Raw genomic sequence first — 18,125 nt, 5'->3', positions numbered from 1 at the left:
ATAATGCACTGGAAGTTTGCATACCAGATAGTGGTACAACGCACACTATCCTCAGAAATGAAAAATATTTCTTGGAATTAAAACCAACAAAAACAATGGTGAATACAATATCAGGTCCTGTAGACTTGATTGAAGGATGTGGCAAAGCACAATTTTTGTTACCTAATGGTACAAAATTTTTGATAAATAGTGCTTTATATTCACCACGATCACAAAGAAATTTGTTGAGTTTTAATGATATATATTCTCATGGTTATGATACGGAAACAATAACCGAAGGAAATGAGAAATATATGTGTCTTACTACATATAAATCAGGAAATAAATATGTAGTTGAGAAATTATCAATGCTCCATACTGGATTGCATTATACACATATAAGTCCAATCGAATCAAATATGGTTATTGGAAATTCTTCAATACTAACAAATTGGCATGATCGATTGGGACATCCTGGTTCAATAATGATGTGAAGGATTATAGAAAATACAAGTGGTCATCCACTGAAAGACCAGAAGATCTTTCAGAATTATAAGTTTCAGTGTAAGGCATGTTCTCTGGGGAAACTTATTATAAGACCATCACGAGCTAAAATCCAAAAGGAATCACCCATATTTCTTGAACGTATTCAAGGTGATATTTGTGGGCCAATTCATCCACCATGTGGACCATTTCGATACTTTATGGTATTGATCGATGCCTCTAGCAGATGGTCACATGTATGTTTATTGTCCACTCGGAATGTGGCATTTGCAAAATTGATGGCTCAAATAATAAAATTGCGGAATCAATTTCCCGAATATACGATCAAGAAAATAAGACTTGATAATGCTGGAGAATTTACTTCCCAGACTTTTAACAACTATTGTATGTCGATGGGAATTACTGTTGAACATCCTGTAGCTCATGTTCATACACAAAATGGATTAGCTGAATCATTGATTAAACGTCTGCAGTTGATTGCTAGACCAATGATTATGAGAACGAAACTCCCTATTTCTATATGGGGACATGCAATTTTACATGCTGCTGCATTGATTCGCATCAGGCCAAGTGCATATCATAAACACTCCCCATTGCAGCTTGTATTTGGCAAAGAACCAGATATTTCTCATTTGAGAATTTTTGGATGTATGGTATATGTGCCTATTGCACCACCTCAAAGAACAAAAATGGGACCTCAAAGAAAGAATGGTATTTATATCGGCTATGATAGTCCATCAATCAATAGATATCTTGAGGCTCAGACAGGCGATGTGTTTACAGCACGGTTTGCTGATTGTCATTTTGATGAAAATAACTTCCCAATGTTAGGGGGAGAAAAGAAACACATCGAAAAAGAAATCACATGGTATGTACCATCATTATTACATTTGGATCCTAGAACTAAACAATGTGATAAAGATGTACAGCAAATTGTGCATTTGCAAAGAATAGCAAATCAAATGCCAGATGCATTTGCAGACACAAAAGGGGTAACAAAATCATATATACCTGCTGTAAATGCCCCTGCTCGAGTTGAAATTCCAAAGAAACAAAATGAAGACATTCATGATGTCATAAAACGCCTGAAGCGTGGAAGGCCAATCGGTTCAAAGGATAAAAATCCTCGGAAAAGAAAATACATAGAGAAAAATGATGATCAGAAAATAGAAAATGGTGTTCCAGAAGAAACACACGATGATGAAAATATTTTGTCAGAACCACAAACTGACGAGAATTATGAAATCTCTATCAATTATATTAATACTGGAAAAATATGGAACCAAAAGAATGTACAAGATATTGATGAGATATTTTCGTACAATGTGGCATGTGACATCGTAAATGAAGATAATGAACCAAAATCTTTTGGTGAATGCAAAACTCGAAAGGATTGGTCAAAATGGAAAGATGCCATCCAGGTTGAATTAAATTCGCTAAATAAACGTAGTGTTTTTGGACCTATAGTCCTTACACCTAAAGGTGTTAAACCTGTTGGGTACAAATGGGTTTTTATTCGAAAGAGAAATGAGAAAAATGAAATAGTGATATATAAAGCTCGACTTATTGCACAAGGTTTTTCTCAAAGACCTGAAATTGATTATGAAGAAACATATTCTCCTGTTATGGATGCAATTACGTTTCGGTATTTGATCAGTTTAGCAGTGTCTGAAAACTTGGACATGCGTCTAATGGATGTTGTTACAGCTTATTTATACGGATCACTTGATAGTGATATATACATGAAAATCCCTGAAGGATTTAAGATGCTAGAAGCACAAAGTTCAGAACCCAGAGAATTTTATTCTGTGAAATTACAAAGATCATTGTATGGGTTAAAGCAATCCGGCCGAATGTGGTATAATCGGCTAAGTGAACACTTGATGAAAAAGGGATATGTAAATGATCCAATATGCCCTTGTGTTTTCATCAAGAAAACAACATCGGGATGCGTGATTATTGCTGTATATGTTGATGATTTAAACATCATTGGAACGAATAAAGAAATTCAAGAAGTGATGTTATACTTGAAGGAAGAATTTGAAATGAAAGACCTTGGAAAAACCAAGTATTGTCTTGGTTTACAAATTGAACAAAAAGAATGTAGAATTTTTGTTCACCAGTCTAATTATACAGAGAAGGTCCTTAAACGTTTCAATATGGATCAATCAAATCCTTTAAGTACTCCAATGGTTGTCAGATCATTGAATATAGAAAAGGATCCATTTCGTCCATGTGAAGATGATGAAGTTGTTCTTGGTCCTGAAGTACCATATCTAAGTGCCATTGGTGCCCTTATGTATCTTTCAAATTGCACTAGACCAGACATATCTTTTGCAGTAAATTTATTGGCAAGATTCAGTTCATGTCCAACGAAGAGGCACTGGAACGGAATTAAACATATATTCCGTTATTTACGAGGAACGACGGATTTGGGACTTTTGTATCCAAAAGATACAAATCAGAGAATAATTGGTTATGCTGATGCTGGATACTTATCTGATCCACATAAGGCACGTTCCCAAACCGGATATGTATTTACTCGTGGAGGCACTGCAATCTCTTGGCGATCACAGAAACAAACACTTGTTACAACTTCATCAAATCATGCCGAGATTATTGCACTACATGAAGCAAGCCGTGAATGTGTCTGGCTTAAATCAATGACTCGGCATATCCAAACTTCTTGCGGATTATCAGTGGACAAGAATCCAATCACACTGTATGAAGATAATGCCGCATGTGTTGCCCAAATGAAAGAAGGATACATCAAAAGTGACAGAACTAAACATATTCCTCCTAAATTCTTTGCATACACTCAAGAGCTGGAGAAGAATAAAGATATTGATATCTGTTACATTCAATCAAGTGAGAACTCATCCGATCTCTTCACAAAGGCACTTCCCACGGCGATATTCAGAAAACACATTTATAATATTGGGATGCGCAATCTACGAAATATGTGAAGAATCATTCATGTTGACATCAGGGGAAGTTTACGTGGCTGCACTCTTTTTTCCTTACTATGGTTTTTGTCCCAATGGGTTTTTCCTAGTAAGGTTTTTAACGAGGCAGTATACAACACGTAATGGAGATAGTCATTCTATCATGATCATCATCACAAGGGGGAGTGTTGAAAATATATATAAATATAGATTATTATTTATTGTTGAATATTGAAGGTTGAAAGTTGAAAATTGAGTTGTAAAATATTGAAAATTAGTGTGTGATGATGTAATTAATGATGTATTAATTTTTGACTAATCTCCAATTGAGATCTATAAATAGGTCTCTCCATTTGTGTAGAAAAACACAATTGTGAAGAGAGAAAAATTTTATAAAGTGTAGAATTTGATAAATTTTGAGTTTTTGAGTTTTTACTTTTTACCGTAAATTTTTACTTTTTCACAACAAAACCCAATTTTTCTTCTGTTTTTTTTTTGGGGAATGTATTTGTGTTGTTTTGATCCATTCTCGTGGCATTGTGTTTGTGGAGAGAGTTGACATGACATTAAATTTGCAATATTAATTAATTAATTTGTCGCATTCAATACATTATAAATTTTGTTGCATCAATTCGTACATTGATCGGTCATATGTCAAACATCATTTTTGTGTTTTTTTCTTACAACTTATTCTCACACGTACGGTAATTACTGTATGTTCACTTTTTATTAAGATAATAGCATATCTAAAATATTAAAATATAAATGAAAATATGATTAAATTTTAGAATATAGATATAGATAGCGTTGAAAATTTATAATGAAATGATATTTTATGGAAAAAAAATTGTGATGAATAGAGTTGATGATGATATAATTTTAATTTTAAACTAGATTCCACGAAAAAACGATTATAATTGACTTATTATACATACTCTACCTTAATAAAATAGTAAAATTATGTATTTAAGATACTATAATTTTTCACGAATTAGTAAAACTAGGCCCTTCGCATGCAGTGCTAAGTAGAATGATGAGTTCTAGTGATGACAAAAGTGACATGGGTAAAGATTCGGACTGATAACTTAAGACCAAACAAATTGGTCTCATGATAAGAGCATCTTCAGCGCTATTCTTCATTTTGGAGTATTCTATTCTCCAAAATATTACTATTTAATTCTATATTTCAAAAATCTTCTTCAACTCATATTTTCTATTTTTTAATAAGATTCTCTATTTTATTTTTAATTCTACATTTATTTAACAAAAAATAATATTAAAATAAATAAACTAAATTAAAGATGACTCAATTATTTTAAGAAATAATATATTTATTTTATATCAAATTGCAAGCACACACACAATATTAAATTACACGCATAAATCGAGATAATTATAAACTACACATACAATTAAACAATCAATTTTTCGGCGAAGCTTCTCCATCCGAGTCTGATCTTCCAAAGTATTATTGTGTAATCATCATTGTAGTAGAATAAAACTATAAAAGTGTGTATATGTTTATTGTTTGCATGTGTGTGTTTGTTTGTTTTAAATTATCAGTACTATGTATTTTAATGATTGTCTATTTTCTTATGTTTTAATGTGATTGCATGTTTATTTCAAGTTAATTAATTCGATTTCAGTTCGTGATCAAGTATGTAATGTATTTTTTAAGCACAATCTTGTTTAATTATTATTACTTTTTCTTCAATATAATTTAATTATAATAAATAAATAAGAATAAAATATTGAATGCATTTAAAAAACACCAAAAAAATTAAATTAAATAAAAGGATTGAAATGAACAAATATATATATAATTGAACCAAAAAATAATTCACAAAATACAAAAGGATTAAATTGCTATTTTATACATTGGCATTTGTGTAAATAAAGCCACGCTCCATATCCATACTATATATCGACTTTGGTTCTCCAAAATAGAGATGGGTTGGAGTGAGTTTTTTTCTCCATTTTTTGAGATATTCTCCAAAATGGAGAAGGGCTAGAGATGCCCTGAAAACCTATCTGAACAATCATATGAAGAAAAATAAAATTGATACGAGACAATTGAATTGATATGACCGATACAAGTATATTGAAATCTATCCGGCCCAGATTAATTTTGTACAAGACCAAAAGAACATCCTGAAGATTTGAATATTCCATATGAAAATTGATCAGATATACTCAATGAGTTAGTTGATGATGTTCTTACTAAAAACAAAACATTAAAAGTGTCTTTGGTTTTTGTATTTAACTACAGACCAAATACCCCTCGTGTCACTGTGTTATTTTTTAAAAGAAAACAAAGACACGTGACATACTCTGCTTCAGTGTCGACTATTTTAGGACAAAATTTTCATCGGATATTTTTATGGACGTTGGATATATACTTATAAATACTTGGAGCTCAATAAATCCAGATGATACTCAATAATTTTCTGCAAAGTTATCGTACAAGGCTCTGTCAAATAATCCATCTTAGAAATTCAAACTACCAGCACACCACTAATCGTGATATCATATTGATCGATGATTTCGGTATTAAATAAATTTAGCAAGCGGACTAGGTCAAGTTATAATATATGGTCGATGAGTTCAAGTATTGATTCCACAAAAACTAATATTTAATTACTAAAATTTTAACTACTTAACTTAAGCTAGAAAAAATAAATAAAGAAGGGAGATGATAAAAATAAATCTGAATATAATTAATTAGGACAATTGTCAATTAAATCTAATGACAGTTAATGATTAAGGAAAATATCAAATTCAAATAAAAGATTAAGACACACAACGGTACCAAACTCTGATATCTAGACAATGTTAAAATCCAATTAATTATAAAATTCCTGCACAATCACGGTGAAATCCCCTAAATTAATTATCAATCTATTTCTAGAATTAATAATCCTATATAAATCTAACAGTCCAACTATTTCTAATTGAATTTAATTAGATTTAAATGCATTAAATTGCCATGAAATTTCAGTTTTCACCTAAAACCAAATAATATTTCTAGTCGGTTTAATCATATGTTGATTGGCGTCTTTGAAGCTATATTTAATCAATCATCTTTCGATTCATGATTAATCAACAAACATGTGATTAGGTGATCAAACTATTCACAAGAAATATTAAATCAACATCAATCAATAATTAAAATCAAGGAAAATAGTCTCTTAAAAATAAACACAATATCAAACAAATATTTTCTGGCCATATCGTGGTCCCAATCTAAAAGAAATTATTCCTTAAGAACAAAACAAAGAACTAAATCAATGTTTGAATCATGAAATAAAAATCATGATAGGAATAAGAAAATATCAGCATGGTTGGAGCGATTCCTCCTTGATGTTGTTCTTCTCCGCTCTCAAACCCTAGCCGTCAAACTTTTGTTGTCAAAAGTACTGAAAATCTGATGAAAAATATGTATTTATACGTCCAAAAATCATGACCTTTGTTTCCTTCTTTTAAAAGAGTTCAAAAATTGTAAATTTTTTTACCCGCGATCGCGCTCGAGCAGAATATTTATACAACTCGAGCGCAATTAATACTCCTATGTCCAATGCGCATAATTCTTGAAAAAATCATATATGAAGCTTTAGCCGTCGGATTGAGATGAAATTTGTACAGTAGCTTCGCAACATCTTGTAGTACATTTTGAATGGTGAAGATTGGATTTAGATCTCTCTATCATCATAAATAATTTTTTTGTGCAATCGCTGCTTCGTAAGTTTTTCTTGTGTTTCTTCATGGTGCTAATGCTCTTCTTTTGTGTCCAAAATCATTATGTAATTACATCGTATTGATCCTCGCTTTACGAAAATGATTAACTCAAGTTGCTATAGAAGTCCATTGTAGCCCATTTTAAATCCATTTTAAACCTTTTATTTTTCTCATGTGGGCAGGGGCCTCACAATCACCCCTCCTTCAGAACGTGACGTCCTCGTCGCGACCTGAACTATCGATCCACCAGCACCGGGAATCTAGAGGTGGCTCCTACGGGATCAAGAGGTGGCTCCCGTCATGTAGCACTTTGCCCCGCAGGTTCAAGAGGTGGCTCCCACGCACGTAGCACTTTTCCCCGCATAGCACTTATTTCACGGGGTCTGCCGGCTGGTGACCGGCTCTGATACCATTCTGTCACGCCCTGGGCCCAGGCCCGCGTCTGCGCGACTGCACAATGGGCCCCTATAGCAACTATTTCGTATTCGTCATCGCTTTACGAAAATGATTAACCTAAGTTGTTATAAAAGTCCATTGTAGCCCATTTTAAACCTTTTATTTTTCTCATGTGGGACAGGAGCCTCACACATTATTTATTCATTGTACCTACAAATCAACGAGGAAAAACGAGAAGTAGACCACATGCATAGATAATAAATAAATCAAACATGAATGACCTTAAAAATGTAACAAATGCATGCAAAATGGACTCAAAAACTAACACAAAATAATGCATGAAAACACTTTTATCACACATCAATTTGTGATCAACTGTGCTACTCTCTAAAGCCCAACAAAGTTTTGAGAAAGGATTGTTATTGTTGTAATTTTATCAAAAAGTTGTTCTGATTAGAATAGCATAGCCTTTCAGAATGAGTTGCTAAGAGTTCTAAACGAGAGTGTGATATCGATTGGATTGAGTTTGTACAAAAGATTGTATAAATCAAAATCTTATAATAAAAATTCTTCTGGAAATATAAGAAGAGAAAAATATATAAGTTTAAGTCTTTCGAACTTCCATAAACAAGCTCTCTGTATTATTCTTTACTTTATTTACTTTTACTTTTACTAAATAATCAGCTCAATTTTCGTTTCTATAAATTTTCGCACTGATCAGTTTAGTTCTTTTACAAACAATTATGTTAAGCAAAAAAAATTACTGAGGTGGTAACTCGGCTTAACAATCATCTGAAAAAAAATAATTTATTCACCATCCTCTAAAAACATTTCGATCATAACACACAATGTGTGTGAAAGTTTATATTAAATAATATAAAAAATTAAAATCATGTGATAATTATAAATAAATTACAAATAAGTTGGTTACTCTATAATTTTTTAATATCGTATAAATTAGATTGTAATTATAATTTTAATTTAGATTTAATCAAATTAATTAAAGTTAATTAATATAGGATGCATATTTTTAATTAGACAGTAAGATATTTATCTCTTCTAATATAATATATCTGTGAGATCGATCAAACTGCTCAATATCTACAATAAAAAATTATCCGTTTGAAAAAAATTTATTACTCTTTCATGATTCGATCAGACTGATGGCTTTTTTTACAAATTGATCGATGAAACAGTTTCATATTAATTTTTGTGAATATTTATCACACATTAAAACTTACAAAAGTTAATTATTACAATGAGTAATCAATCGACAAAATACATACTACACACGGATCGTTCTCTTAATAAAAAATTTATATATTGATCGCTCCTCCATAAGATGATACCATCTCATTGGTGAAATGAAGATTCTAGCTAGCAATCGATAATGAAAATGTAACTTTAAATTTTAAAACAACACATGCATTGATATTATTTAATTTATTTTATGTGCGGTTGATTAGCAATTTATGAAAATTAATCCAAGTAATAAACGCTGGATGACGTTTTCATCAAGACATTGAACACGGTTTTGATTCTTAATTAAATATAATGTGACTTGTAAACCACGTCAAAAAAATTTCATTCCACTAGTTCTTATACTAATTACTACCTTCCTAAAATATATCGATAAATATATACACACACTTATATACTTATATTATTAATTATTTTATTAAGTATAAGACACTTAAATTTTTAAAAATATCAACAATACCTTTCCAAATTTACAAAAGTACCATATTCTCATTGAATAAAAAGTATTATAGAAATATATTTTATTAAAAATTTTAAATTCATTTATGACTATCAGGAGTGGCGAAAAATACCGAAATATCGTCATACCGCATATATCGTACCGAAAAAAATTGTATATACCGAAAATTTCGGTACGGTTTGATACCGTATCGATATTTTCGGTATCGATATCAGTATACGTTTTGAAAAATTTCGGTATATTCAGTATACCGAAATACCGAAAAAATATTATAATAAAATAAATTTTAGTTATATAAAAGAAAAAATTATAATAAAATATATTTTAGTTATAGATTTTTTTGTTAAAAATGTCGGTATAGACGGTATTATACCGATACTGTATTGAATTTCGGTATACCGAAACTTTTCGGTAAGAACGGTATGAATTTATGTCATACCAAAATTTCGGTATATCAAAATTTTCGATACGGTATCGTTATCGATTTTTTCGGTACCAAAATTTTCGGTATGGTATGCGGTATCATTCGATATAGTCGGTATATCGTACCGAACCAACCCTAACTATCATGTGATTTATGCCAACTTTCCAAAAAATTTTAAGTTAATCTTTATCCAAACTCTAATTTTTTTTAATGATTTTATCATTCGTAAGGTAAAAAAGTATAACAAGAAATTATTGAATCATGAATAACCCAAAATATCACTTATATGAATGTGATGTGCACCAAATGACACTATATAAGTAAATGTATACGAGTGATGAGTCGATGGATATCTTCACCATATTTATATGAATCTTTCCAATATGTCTATGTTATCGTCCACACATATCCCGAAAATTTCTCAAGGTGTCACACGTAGGTGTGTAAATGAATTGAGCTGGTTCGTGAGTTTTTTGAGCCGATTTTATAAATATTTGATTCGTATTTGAACTTATCGAACTCAAGCCGAATCCGAATATGTTCAAACTTTTTTTCGAACCGAGCTCGAGCCAAAATTATTTTGTTCGATAGTTCGCGAATAGTTCGCGAGCTTTAATATTTTATTAATATAATTATATACTAATACACATTTCTAACTTTTTCGGACCTTTCGAGCTTTTCGAACCATAACATCCGAGCAATAGTTCGAATAGTTCACGAATAAGTTTGAATATTTCGAGTCGAACTCGAACTTTAACTTCATATTGAGCCGAGCTCGAGCCAAAATATTTGAAATTTTTGAGCTTCAAATCAAACTCGAACTCGAATATACTTAGGTAGTGTTTGCAAACTCTAAAAATAAGTGATTATGAAGATTCTCTTAACAAATTTGTTAAGAAAATCTCCATAATCACTTATTTTTAAAAGTTGCAAACACTACCTTAATTCGAGTCTTAAATTTTTATCATTATTCGGTTCGATTTAGTTTGTTTGCACCCCTATTCACACATCCATAATTGCTTCAAGTCAAGCATGCACGCTTAACTTTGAAGCTATTATATATATCTTGTTGACACGAGTAGTATCTATCAAATTTTTTAAGTCCTCCTCAATTATATAGTATGATAAATGCATTATTTTAGAATTCATCTCATTCCACCGTTCATTCATGTTCTCATTTCCTTGGAAGTTTGTTAGGTACAGCTCCTTGTTAGTACAACATTTTGACACCAACAACCACTCTCCACGATTTTTTTAAAAAACAATTTACTCGTGTATTATTATTACTATTGTCACATATAGAATTAAAAAACGACATAACTTTAGACTAATAAACGACGAGAAGGTGTTGATTCTACTCCAAGTAATTCTTAAGTTAGATTGACAACTGATTTCTAATTTTCTATATTATATATATACATATATATATTTTACCTCAAAGTCAATATACATATAAAATTAATTTTGATAAAATAAATCACCAAATAATAAAAATATGATATCTAGAAACATAAGAAATTGACGTGATAAAATACAAAGTGATATAAATATTCGTAACTTTAAAAAAAATAAGTTATATCTTAAAATGAATAAAAACAACGTAACAAACAATGAATCGTCCTAAAATATGGCCGTTTGTTTGCTTCTTCGTACCTGGATGAACCAAAAGACAAAAATATGATGTTTTTTCAGATCTCCCAAATGTAATCTACATTTGATAACAAAAAAATACTTGTGAGACAGTCTGATGGACAAATTTGTGAGACTGATCTTCTAATTGGGTCATTCATGATAATGTATTACTTTTCATGTAAAAAAATATAACACTTTATTGTAAATATACGTGAGTTTGACCCGTCTTATGGATAAAAGTCTATGACACTGTCTCACGAGACAACAACTAGATTTTTATCTCATTTCGTAACATTTACCGTGACAATATTTCCATCTCACCATATATTTATTTCTTAAAATAAAATGAATCGTCATTAAAAATCAATTCATAAAAGATATACATAAAATGGAATATGATTTTAATATATATATATTTTGGTCTCCAAACGTAGATTTACTTTATTAAAATATCGTTTTTTTATAGACAAAAACTCCTATGAGACGTTCTCAATGGTCATTTTTTTTAGACAGATCTCTTATATATGTTATCTATTAAAAAGTATTATATTTTATGGCAAAAGTATTACTTATTACTTATTATTATAAATATGGGTATGATTGACCCGTCTCACAAGAGTGTTACTCTTTCTTATAATATCATTGACAAACATTAGTTTTGGATAAAAAAAATTGTCTACAGGGGCATAGACGAGTTGGTAAGGCCTGAGGTGATGTTGGAAGAAATTACCCAGCGTTGCGGGTTCGATCCTCGTGTGGAGCATATTTCTTGGCATTTCTGCTGAAATATTGTGGGATATGCTCTAGGGGTTGGCCATGTTGCTCCCTCCCTTAGGTCCCTGCCGCTCGTGCACATCCCTCGATTTAACCCTAAAATAAGACAATGAGCCTCTGACTCATGTGGGATAGAGTCCCCTTCGGAGACAACCATTTTTTTTAAAAAAAAAAAATTACTAGCATTCCTAAAATCAAGGCAAAAACTCATGTGACACGGTCCCCACAACTTAATTTTGTGAGAGTTATTATTTGGGTCATACATAAAAAAATCACTTTTTATTACTTATTATTGTGAGAAAATAATTTTTTTTGTCCAATAACTTGTTCATGTTTTGATTTTGGTCCATTAACTTTTTCGATGTGTGTTTTAGTACACTAACTTTGCATTTTCAGTGTTTTTTGGTCCAACTGCATACATGTCAATTTCTGATTGGTCCAAAATGATGACGTGGACCAATCAGAAGCTGACACGTATGCAGTTGGACCAAAAAAGACATAAAATGCAAAGTTAGTGTACCAAAACACACATCGAAAAAGTTACTGGACCAAAACCCAAAGGGGATAAAGTTACTGAACCAAAAAACTTATTTTTCCTATTATTGTAAATCTAGATAATAGGATTGAACCTAGATCCGTCTTATGGATGAAGATTCGTAAGACCGTCTCACAATATAACTGCTAATAATAATAATAATAATAATAATAATAATAATAATAATAATAATAAATATAAATATAAATATAAATAAGGAGGTCAAAGTAAAATAAAATGTTGCAGTGTCTTTTCCACGGTTCAGCTGTGGCCCCGTTAGCTTGAAAACTCAATAGGTCTAGACACGGAGAAACGAGAGAACAAACCACAGCCGCCACTTCAACCCTACTTGCATTCTCTCAAGAAAATTTTCATATGTTTTTCATCTGCTCCTTGAATATTCTCTGAGACCGGGTTTTAAGGTACTTTCATCCATCACTCCGTTTTGATTCTTGTATTCACTTCCATTTGACTTGTGAATGTTGCGGCTTTGATTTTGCCTGGATGATTTGAGCTGTGATGGTTACTCTTACTTTCTTTGAAGTTGCTTTCTGGTATTTTATAGGGTTCTTGAATGTGGGCTACGGTTGTTTTTCATGTTTGCTTTTTTTATGAAACACATTTTTGTAATTCATCGTTCATTATATGGTTTGTTTAGGAGTGAATGGTCATCTGGGATCATTATTAGAATTGCTTTTAGTTGTTTTAGAACGTGGGTTGCTCTTAGTTTTGAGTAAAGTTTGGTAAAAATCGAATCTTTACGTCTTTTGTTACCTTTCACGGTAGAATCTGCATTTTCATAGAGGGGGACCCAAGATATGTTTCATTCATGGTTTCTTGGCGATTTCCGTCTTTGGAATGCCTTTGAATCAGTGACAGATGGAGAGGAGGACCTGGAGGGCTACTGCGTGGCAGCTCCCCTGATATTTTCAACACCTGTATGATACCCGGTGAAAATACATAGCCACTCAGCATTTTAATTTAATTTCATCCTCTGACTGAAACCTGGCCATACCACTGCGTTGGGGACATTTTTGCATTTGTTTTGTATTTGACGTGCTGAGCTTGAAAATGTGAGTCTTTGTCCCCTTAAATGTGATCTGTTAGGGAGGTTATCTTCGTTAATATGAATTTTAGTTTAAAAAATTCGGGTGGTTGGTGATGATGAGTGTGGAATTGGAAATGTTTGAGTTAACCAAACGTTGAAAGGACGGTTTGTATTGTAAATACATTCACTTGTAAGAAATGCTCCATGTCATTCTTGATAATATTTATTAAGTGATGAGGATTATTTATTGTGCTTGTGCTACAAATATTCAATTTTTTTTTATCTTTTGATGTAGTAGGGGAATATTGGTCAAGAACCTCCTTTACTTGAGTCTATGACAGGCTATGTGACCGGCTCATGTCCATTTTTGAAGTTTTAATCTCTGTGAGACACTCCAAGCTGTCAATTTCAAACCTCTTGCTACTCTTCCGTTTCCTTCAGCTACTGTAGTGAAATACACTAATGAGTTGCTAATAGGTAATGAAGTTATATGTCTGCGTTCTCTTATGTAAATAGCTCGCAACTTAGTCTTTTGAGTGAAACCTGCGTATCCATTGGGTTTCCAAAATTATGGGAATCCTGATGTTTGTGCTAATTATTGATATGTTGCATGTTATCTAGAGATGGCATTACATCGTGCCTTCAAATTTTCCTTTATTTCTATTATTTGTCATTTTCTTTTCCACATAAGTGGTGTTATTATAGATATTTGAGCTATTTTTCCATAATACCTTAGACACCTGCTGGTATTGTTTTCAAGGGTTCCATGTTTCTCAGGATTTTTCATGGGCATTTGCAGATTATAAATCTTCTCACATCGAACATTTTTCTTCATATAGAAGATGCCTAACTCTCTTGGTTGAAATTTGAGGAGCAATCTTCTCGGCCGACCGTGGTAAAATTTGATCTCTGTGTGTCTACTGGTAGACCGAATAGGTACTGATACCTTTATTTTGATATATAGATTGTATCATGTTATCGAGTCTTATCTCTTCTGATTTCCTTGTGTATTTATCACTCACCGACTAAGTAAAGAGTTAGCATATCCATTTTCTTTGTTACACTTTGGTTTGGAATCGAGATTAATTGTTATATTTTAACCACTGAATCTACAGAATATGATACGTGCGAAACAACTTGGTACATTATCCCAATCTGCCAGATCCCTTTTCTTCAATGGATCACGATGTGGTGCAGGGGATGGAAATTCTTGCACTTGCTCTGATGATGAAATTTGTATTTCTAGAAGACCCATCAGAGCAACCGTGCAACATTCGCAAGTGGTATCCCCATACGTATCAAAATCATCTTTAGGAGTAGGTTTGCTGACTTCAATTGATTCGAGAAAAGAAGTAAATGCAGTTCCTGCAAATGTCTCTGTCCCACAAGAAATTCCCAACTCCCATTCATTGGATAGATCTAACCATGTGAGTTATGCAGATGGCTGCGATGAAAAGAATGTGGTTCATTCATCTTCTCCTGTTTCCGATCATTTTATGAAGGCTGGTATTGCAGCAGTGAATCTCTTATCCGACTTCGTAAATTATAGAATTCCCTTGACCAATGGCAGTGCAACTGTCAGCACACCGTGTAACTCTATGGTTGATTGCACCAAACCGATTTCTAATACAAGATCTGCAAATGTGAAATCCTCCAGAAAAGATCAACTTCATGGAAACTCGTCAGCTCGGACGACATCTGGGTCGAACTTTACAAGCACCTCTTATGGTACAAAAGTTGGAGCTGATGAACCAAATTTAAACAAAGGAGTGAACGTTTTGTCGAGCAATGGGTCAGGGAATTTCATTGAAACCGATGGAATCTCTTCAGAGACACAGGACAGGAACAGGTTGGTTACTCAAAGGTCAAAAGCTCATTCAAATCGCTTCATTCCAAACAATAAACAGCAAGGAGGCAAGTTTGTCAGTAACATGTCCGAAGGGTTCAACAGGACAGTGAGAGAGGCTAAAGTAATTGCGGGACCTCCTGTAGCTAGACAATATTCCAATTCTAGTCATGTGGTTGAAAGTGTGTTGCACATCTTACGACAGTTCAGATGGAGTTTTGCTGCGGAAGATGCTCTTACAAAACTCGACTGCTCATTGGATGTCTACCAGGCAAACCAAATTCTTAAGCAGCTTCAAGATTTTAACGTGGCTCTTGGTTTTTTCCACTGGTTGAAACGACAACCTGGATTCAAGCACGATGGGCATACATACACCACTATGGTGGGAATTCTTGGCCGGTCTAGACAGTTTGGGGCAATAAACAAACTACTTAATCAGATGATTGGTGATGGATGCCAGCCGAATATCGTTACTTATAATCGTCTTATTCACAGTTATGGGAGGGCGAATTACTTGAAGGAAGCTATGGGCGTTTTTAACCAGATGCAAAACATGGGGTGCGAACCAGACCGCGTGACATTTTGTACGCTTATTGATATCCATGCAAAAGCAGGGTTTCTTGATGTTGCCATCAACATGTATAAGAGAATGCAAGAAGCGGGGCTTTCTCCCGATACTTTCACTTATAGCGTGATCATCAATTGCCTAGGGAAAGCTGGCCACTTGGCTGAAGCACAGAAGCTATTTTACGAGATGGTCAATCAAGGTTGTGTGCCGAACTTGGTGACATTTAACATTATGATTGCATTGCAAGCAAAGGCAAGGAATTACCATGGTGCCCTACAGTTGTATCGAGAGATGCAAAGTGCTGGCTTCGAGCCCGACAAAGTGACATACAGTATAGTTATGGAGGTTCTTGGACACTCTGGCTACCTGGATGAAGCTGAAGCTGTGTTTGTAGAGATGAAAAGAAAGAATTGGGTTCCAGATGAGCCAGTTTACGGTCTTCTTGTGGACTTGTGGGGAAAGGCTAGTAACGTAGAGAAGGCTTGGGAGTGGTATAATGAGATGCTCAATGCAGGTTTACGCCCCAATGTACCAACTTGTAATTCTTTACTCAGTGCTTTCCTCAGAGTACACCGTCTTCGCGATGCGTATAACTTACTTCACGGCATGCTTGGTTTCGGCTTAAATCCTTCCTTACAGACCTACACCCTGCTTCTAAGTTGTTGTACAGACGCACAAACATCGTTCGATAAGTCGTTTTGTGGTGATCTAATGACTTTAACTGGCCATCCTGCGCACACATTCTTACTCACCATGCCTACTGCTGGACCAGATGGACAGAACGTGCGTGATCATGTGAGCAAGTTTCTTGATAAGATGCATAGTGAAGACCGGGAAAGTAAGAGGGGACTCGTGGATGCGGTAATTGATTTCTTTCACAAGATGGGACTTAAAGAGGAAGCTGGATCAGTCTGGGAAGCGGCAGCACAAAAGAATGTCTATCCCGATGCAGTGACAGAGAAAAGTTCCCGATATTGGCTGGTAAACCTGCACGTTATGTCAGAAGGAACTGCAGTGACTGCACTTTCAAGATCCCTTGCTTGGTTTCACAGGCAATTGCTCCTTTCTGGTAGTTGCCCCAGCCGAATCGATATTGTAACAGGTTGGGGTCGACGAAGCAGGGTGACAGGTGCCTCCATGGTGAGGCAGGCAGTGCAAGATTTGCTGGAAATGTTTCGTTTCCCGTTCTTCACAGAAAACGGTAATAGTGGGTGCTTTATTGGATGCGGCGAGCCTCTCAATCGATGGTTGCTTCAATCTTATGTCGAGCGGATGCATCTGGTGTAAGTCTTTAACTGAGTTGAATAAATATAGCATCGCCAGTTTTGTTTTGGCGAGCAAACTTGGATTTCTTTCGGCATTATATGGTTGTTGTTGCCATGAGATGGGGCTTTATCGTTGGCGGCTGAAGTCGAATTTTGGTTGGTCAAGTTAAATGTATTCATTTGATTCTGTGAATTCGTAGGCCTGTTTTCTCCACCTGGCTATTATTTAGTACAATGTAACTTGCTTTTAATGTGTTTGATTAGTGTTTTGTATTCACCTGTCAATATAGTCTGTGTATTTGACATTTATATTTTTTATCAAGCGAAAAAATTATTACATGCAAGTGAGGTAAGCGATTACGGAGTTAATATAAAAAGGATCATGTTACGTATATAATGAGACTTACACATTAGATTACAAATTGCATTTAAAATTACAAAATTATCCTATATGTATTATTGATAAATTTTTATCAAATCAAATGTAGGGATAATTTTGTAATTTAAAATACATTTTATAACTCAATTTGTAACTTTCATTGTACATATAGTATTATATGTTCGATGATTATCTACCTATGAAATCTTTATCTACATAGAAAGGGAACTTTTGTCAGTTGTGTACATTTATTTGGCTTCTCGTTAGAAATTTATGTGGTGTTTTGATTTGTATTCCCTTCGGAGAGAAGCATTTGCATTTGGTTAAAAAGAATAGAAAAGCATTATTGTGTGTGGATGTGATAATAAAATATTT

The 18,125-nt window shown here is 33.4% G+C and overlaps 1 protein-coding gene across 11 annotated transcripts; it reads left to right on the top strand.

Annotated features, from left to right (window-relative positions):
• The first annotated feature begins 12,905 nt into the window (after positions 1 to 12,905).
• Positions 12,906 to 17,710, top strand: LOC140879683 (pentatricopeptide repeat-containing protein At1g74750-like). Of its 11 annotated transcripts, none has more exons than XM_073283510.1 (5): positions 12,906 to 13,066; positions 13,431 to 13,582; positions 13,991 to 14,169; positions 14,492 to 14,628; positions 14,808 to 17,710. In XM_073283510.1, the coding sequence occupies exon 5, from the start codon at positions 14,811 to 14,813 to the stop codon at positions 17,391 to 17,393; it is 2,583 nt and encodes an 860-aa protein (XP_073139611.1). In that variant the 5' UTR covers positions 12,906 to 13,066; positions 13,431 to 13,582; positions 13,991 to 14,169; positions 14,492 to 14,628; positions 14,808 to 14,810; the 3' UTR covers positions 17,394 to 17,710. The 11 variants fall into 11 exon arrangements, with proteins under 11 accessions (XP_073139611.1, XP_073139609.1, XP_073139610.1 ...); XM_073283508.1 differs by having other exon boundaries at positions 13,988 to 14,169; XM_073283509.1 differs by lacking the exon at positions 13,431 to 13,582.
• Positions 17,711 to 18,125: the final 415 nt, after the last annotated feature.

The sequence above is a fragment of the Henckelia pumila genome, chromosome 2 (assembly GCF_033568475.1).
Source record: "Henckelia pumila isolate YLH828 chromosome 2, ASM3356847v2, whole genome shotgun sequence".
Classification (NCBI taxonomy): domain Eukaryota; kingdom Viridiplantae; phylum Streptophyta; class Magnoliopsida; order Lamiales; family Gesneriaceae; genus Henckelia; species Henckelia pumila.
Note: the sequence above shows the minus strand (reverse complement) of the source record. Positions and strands in the feature narration are given on the sequence as shown.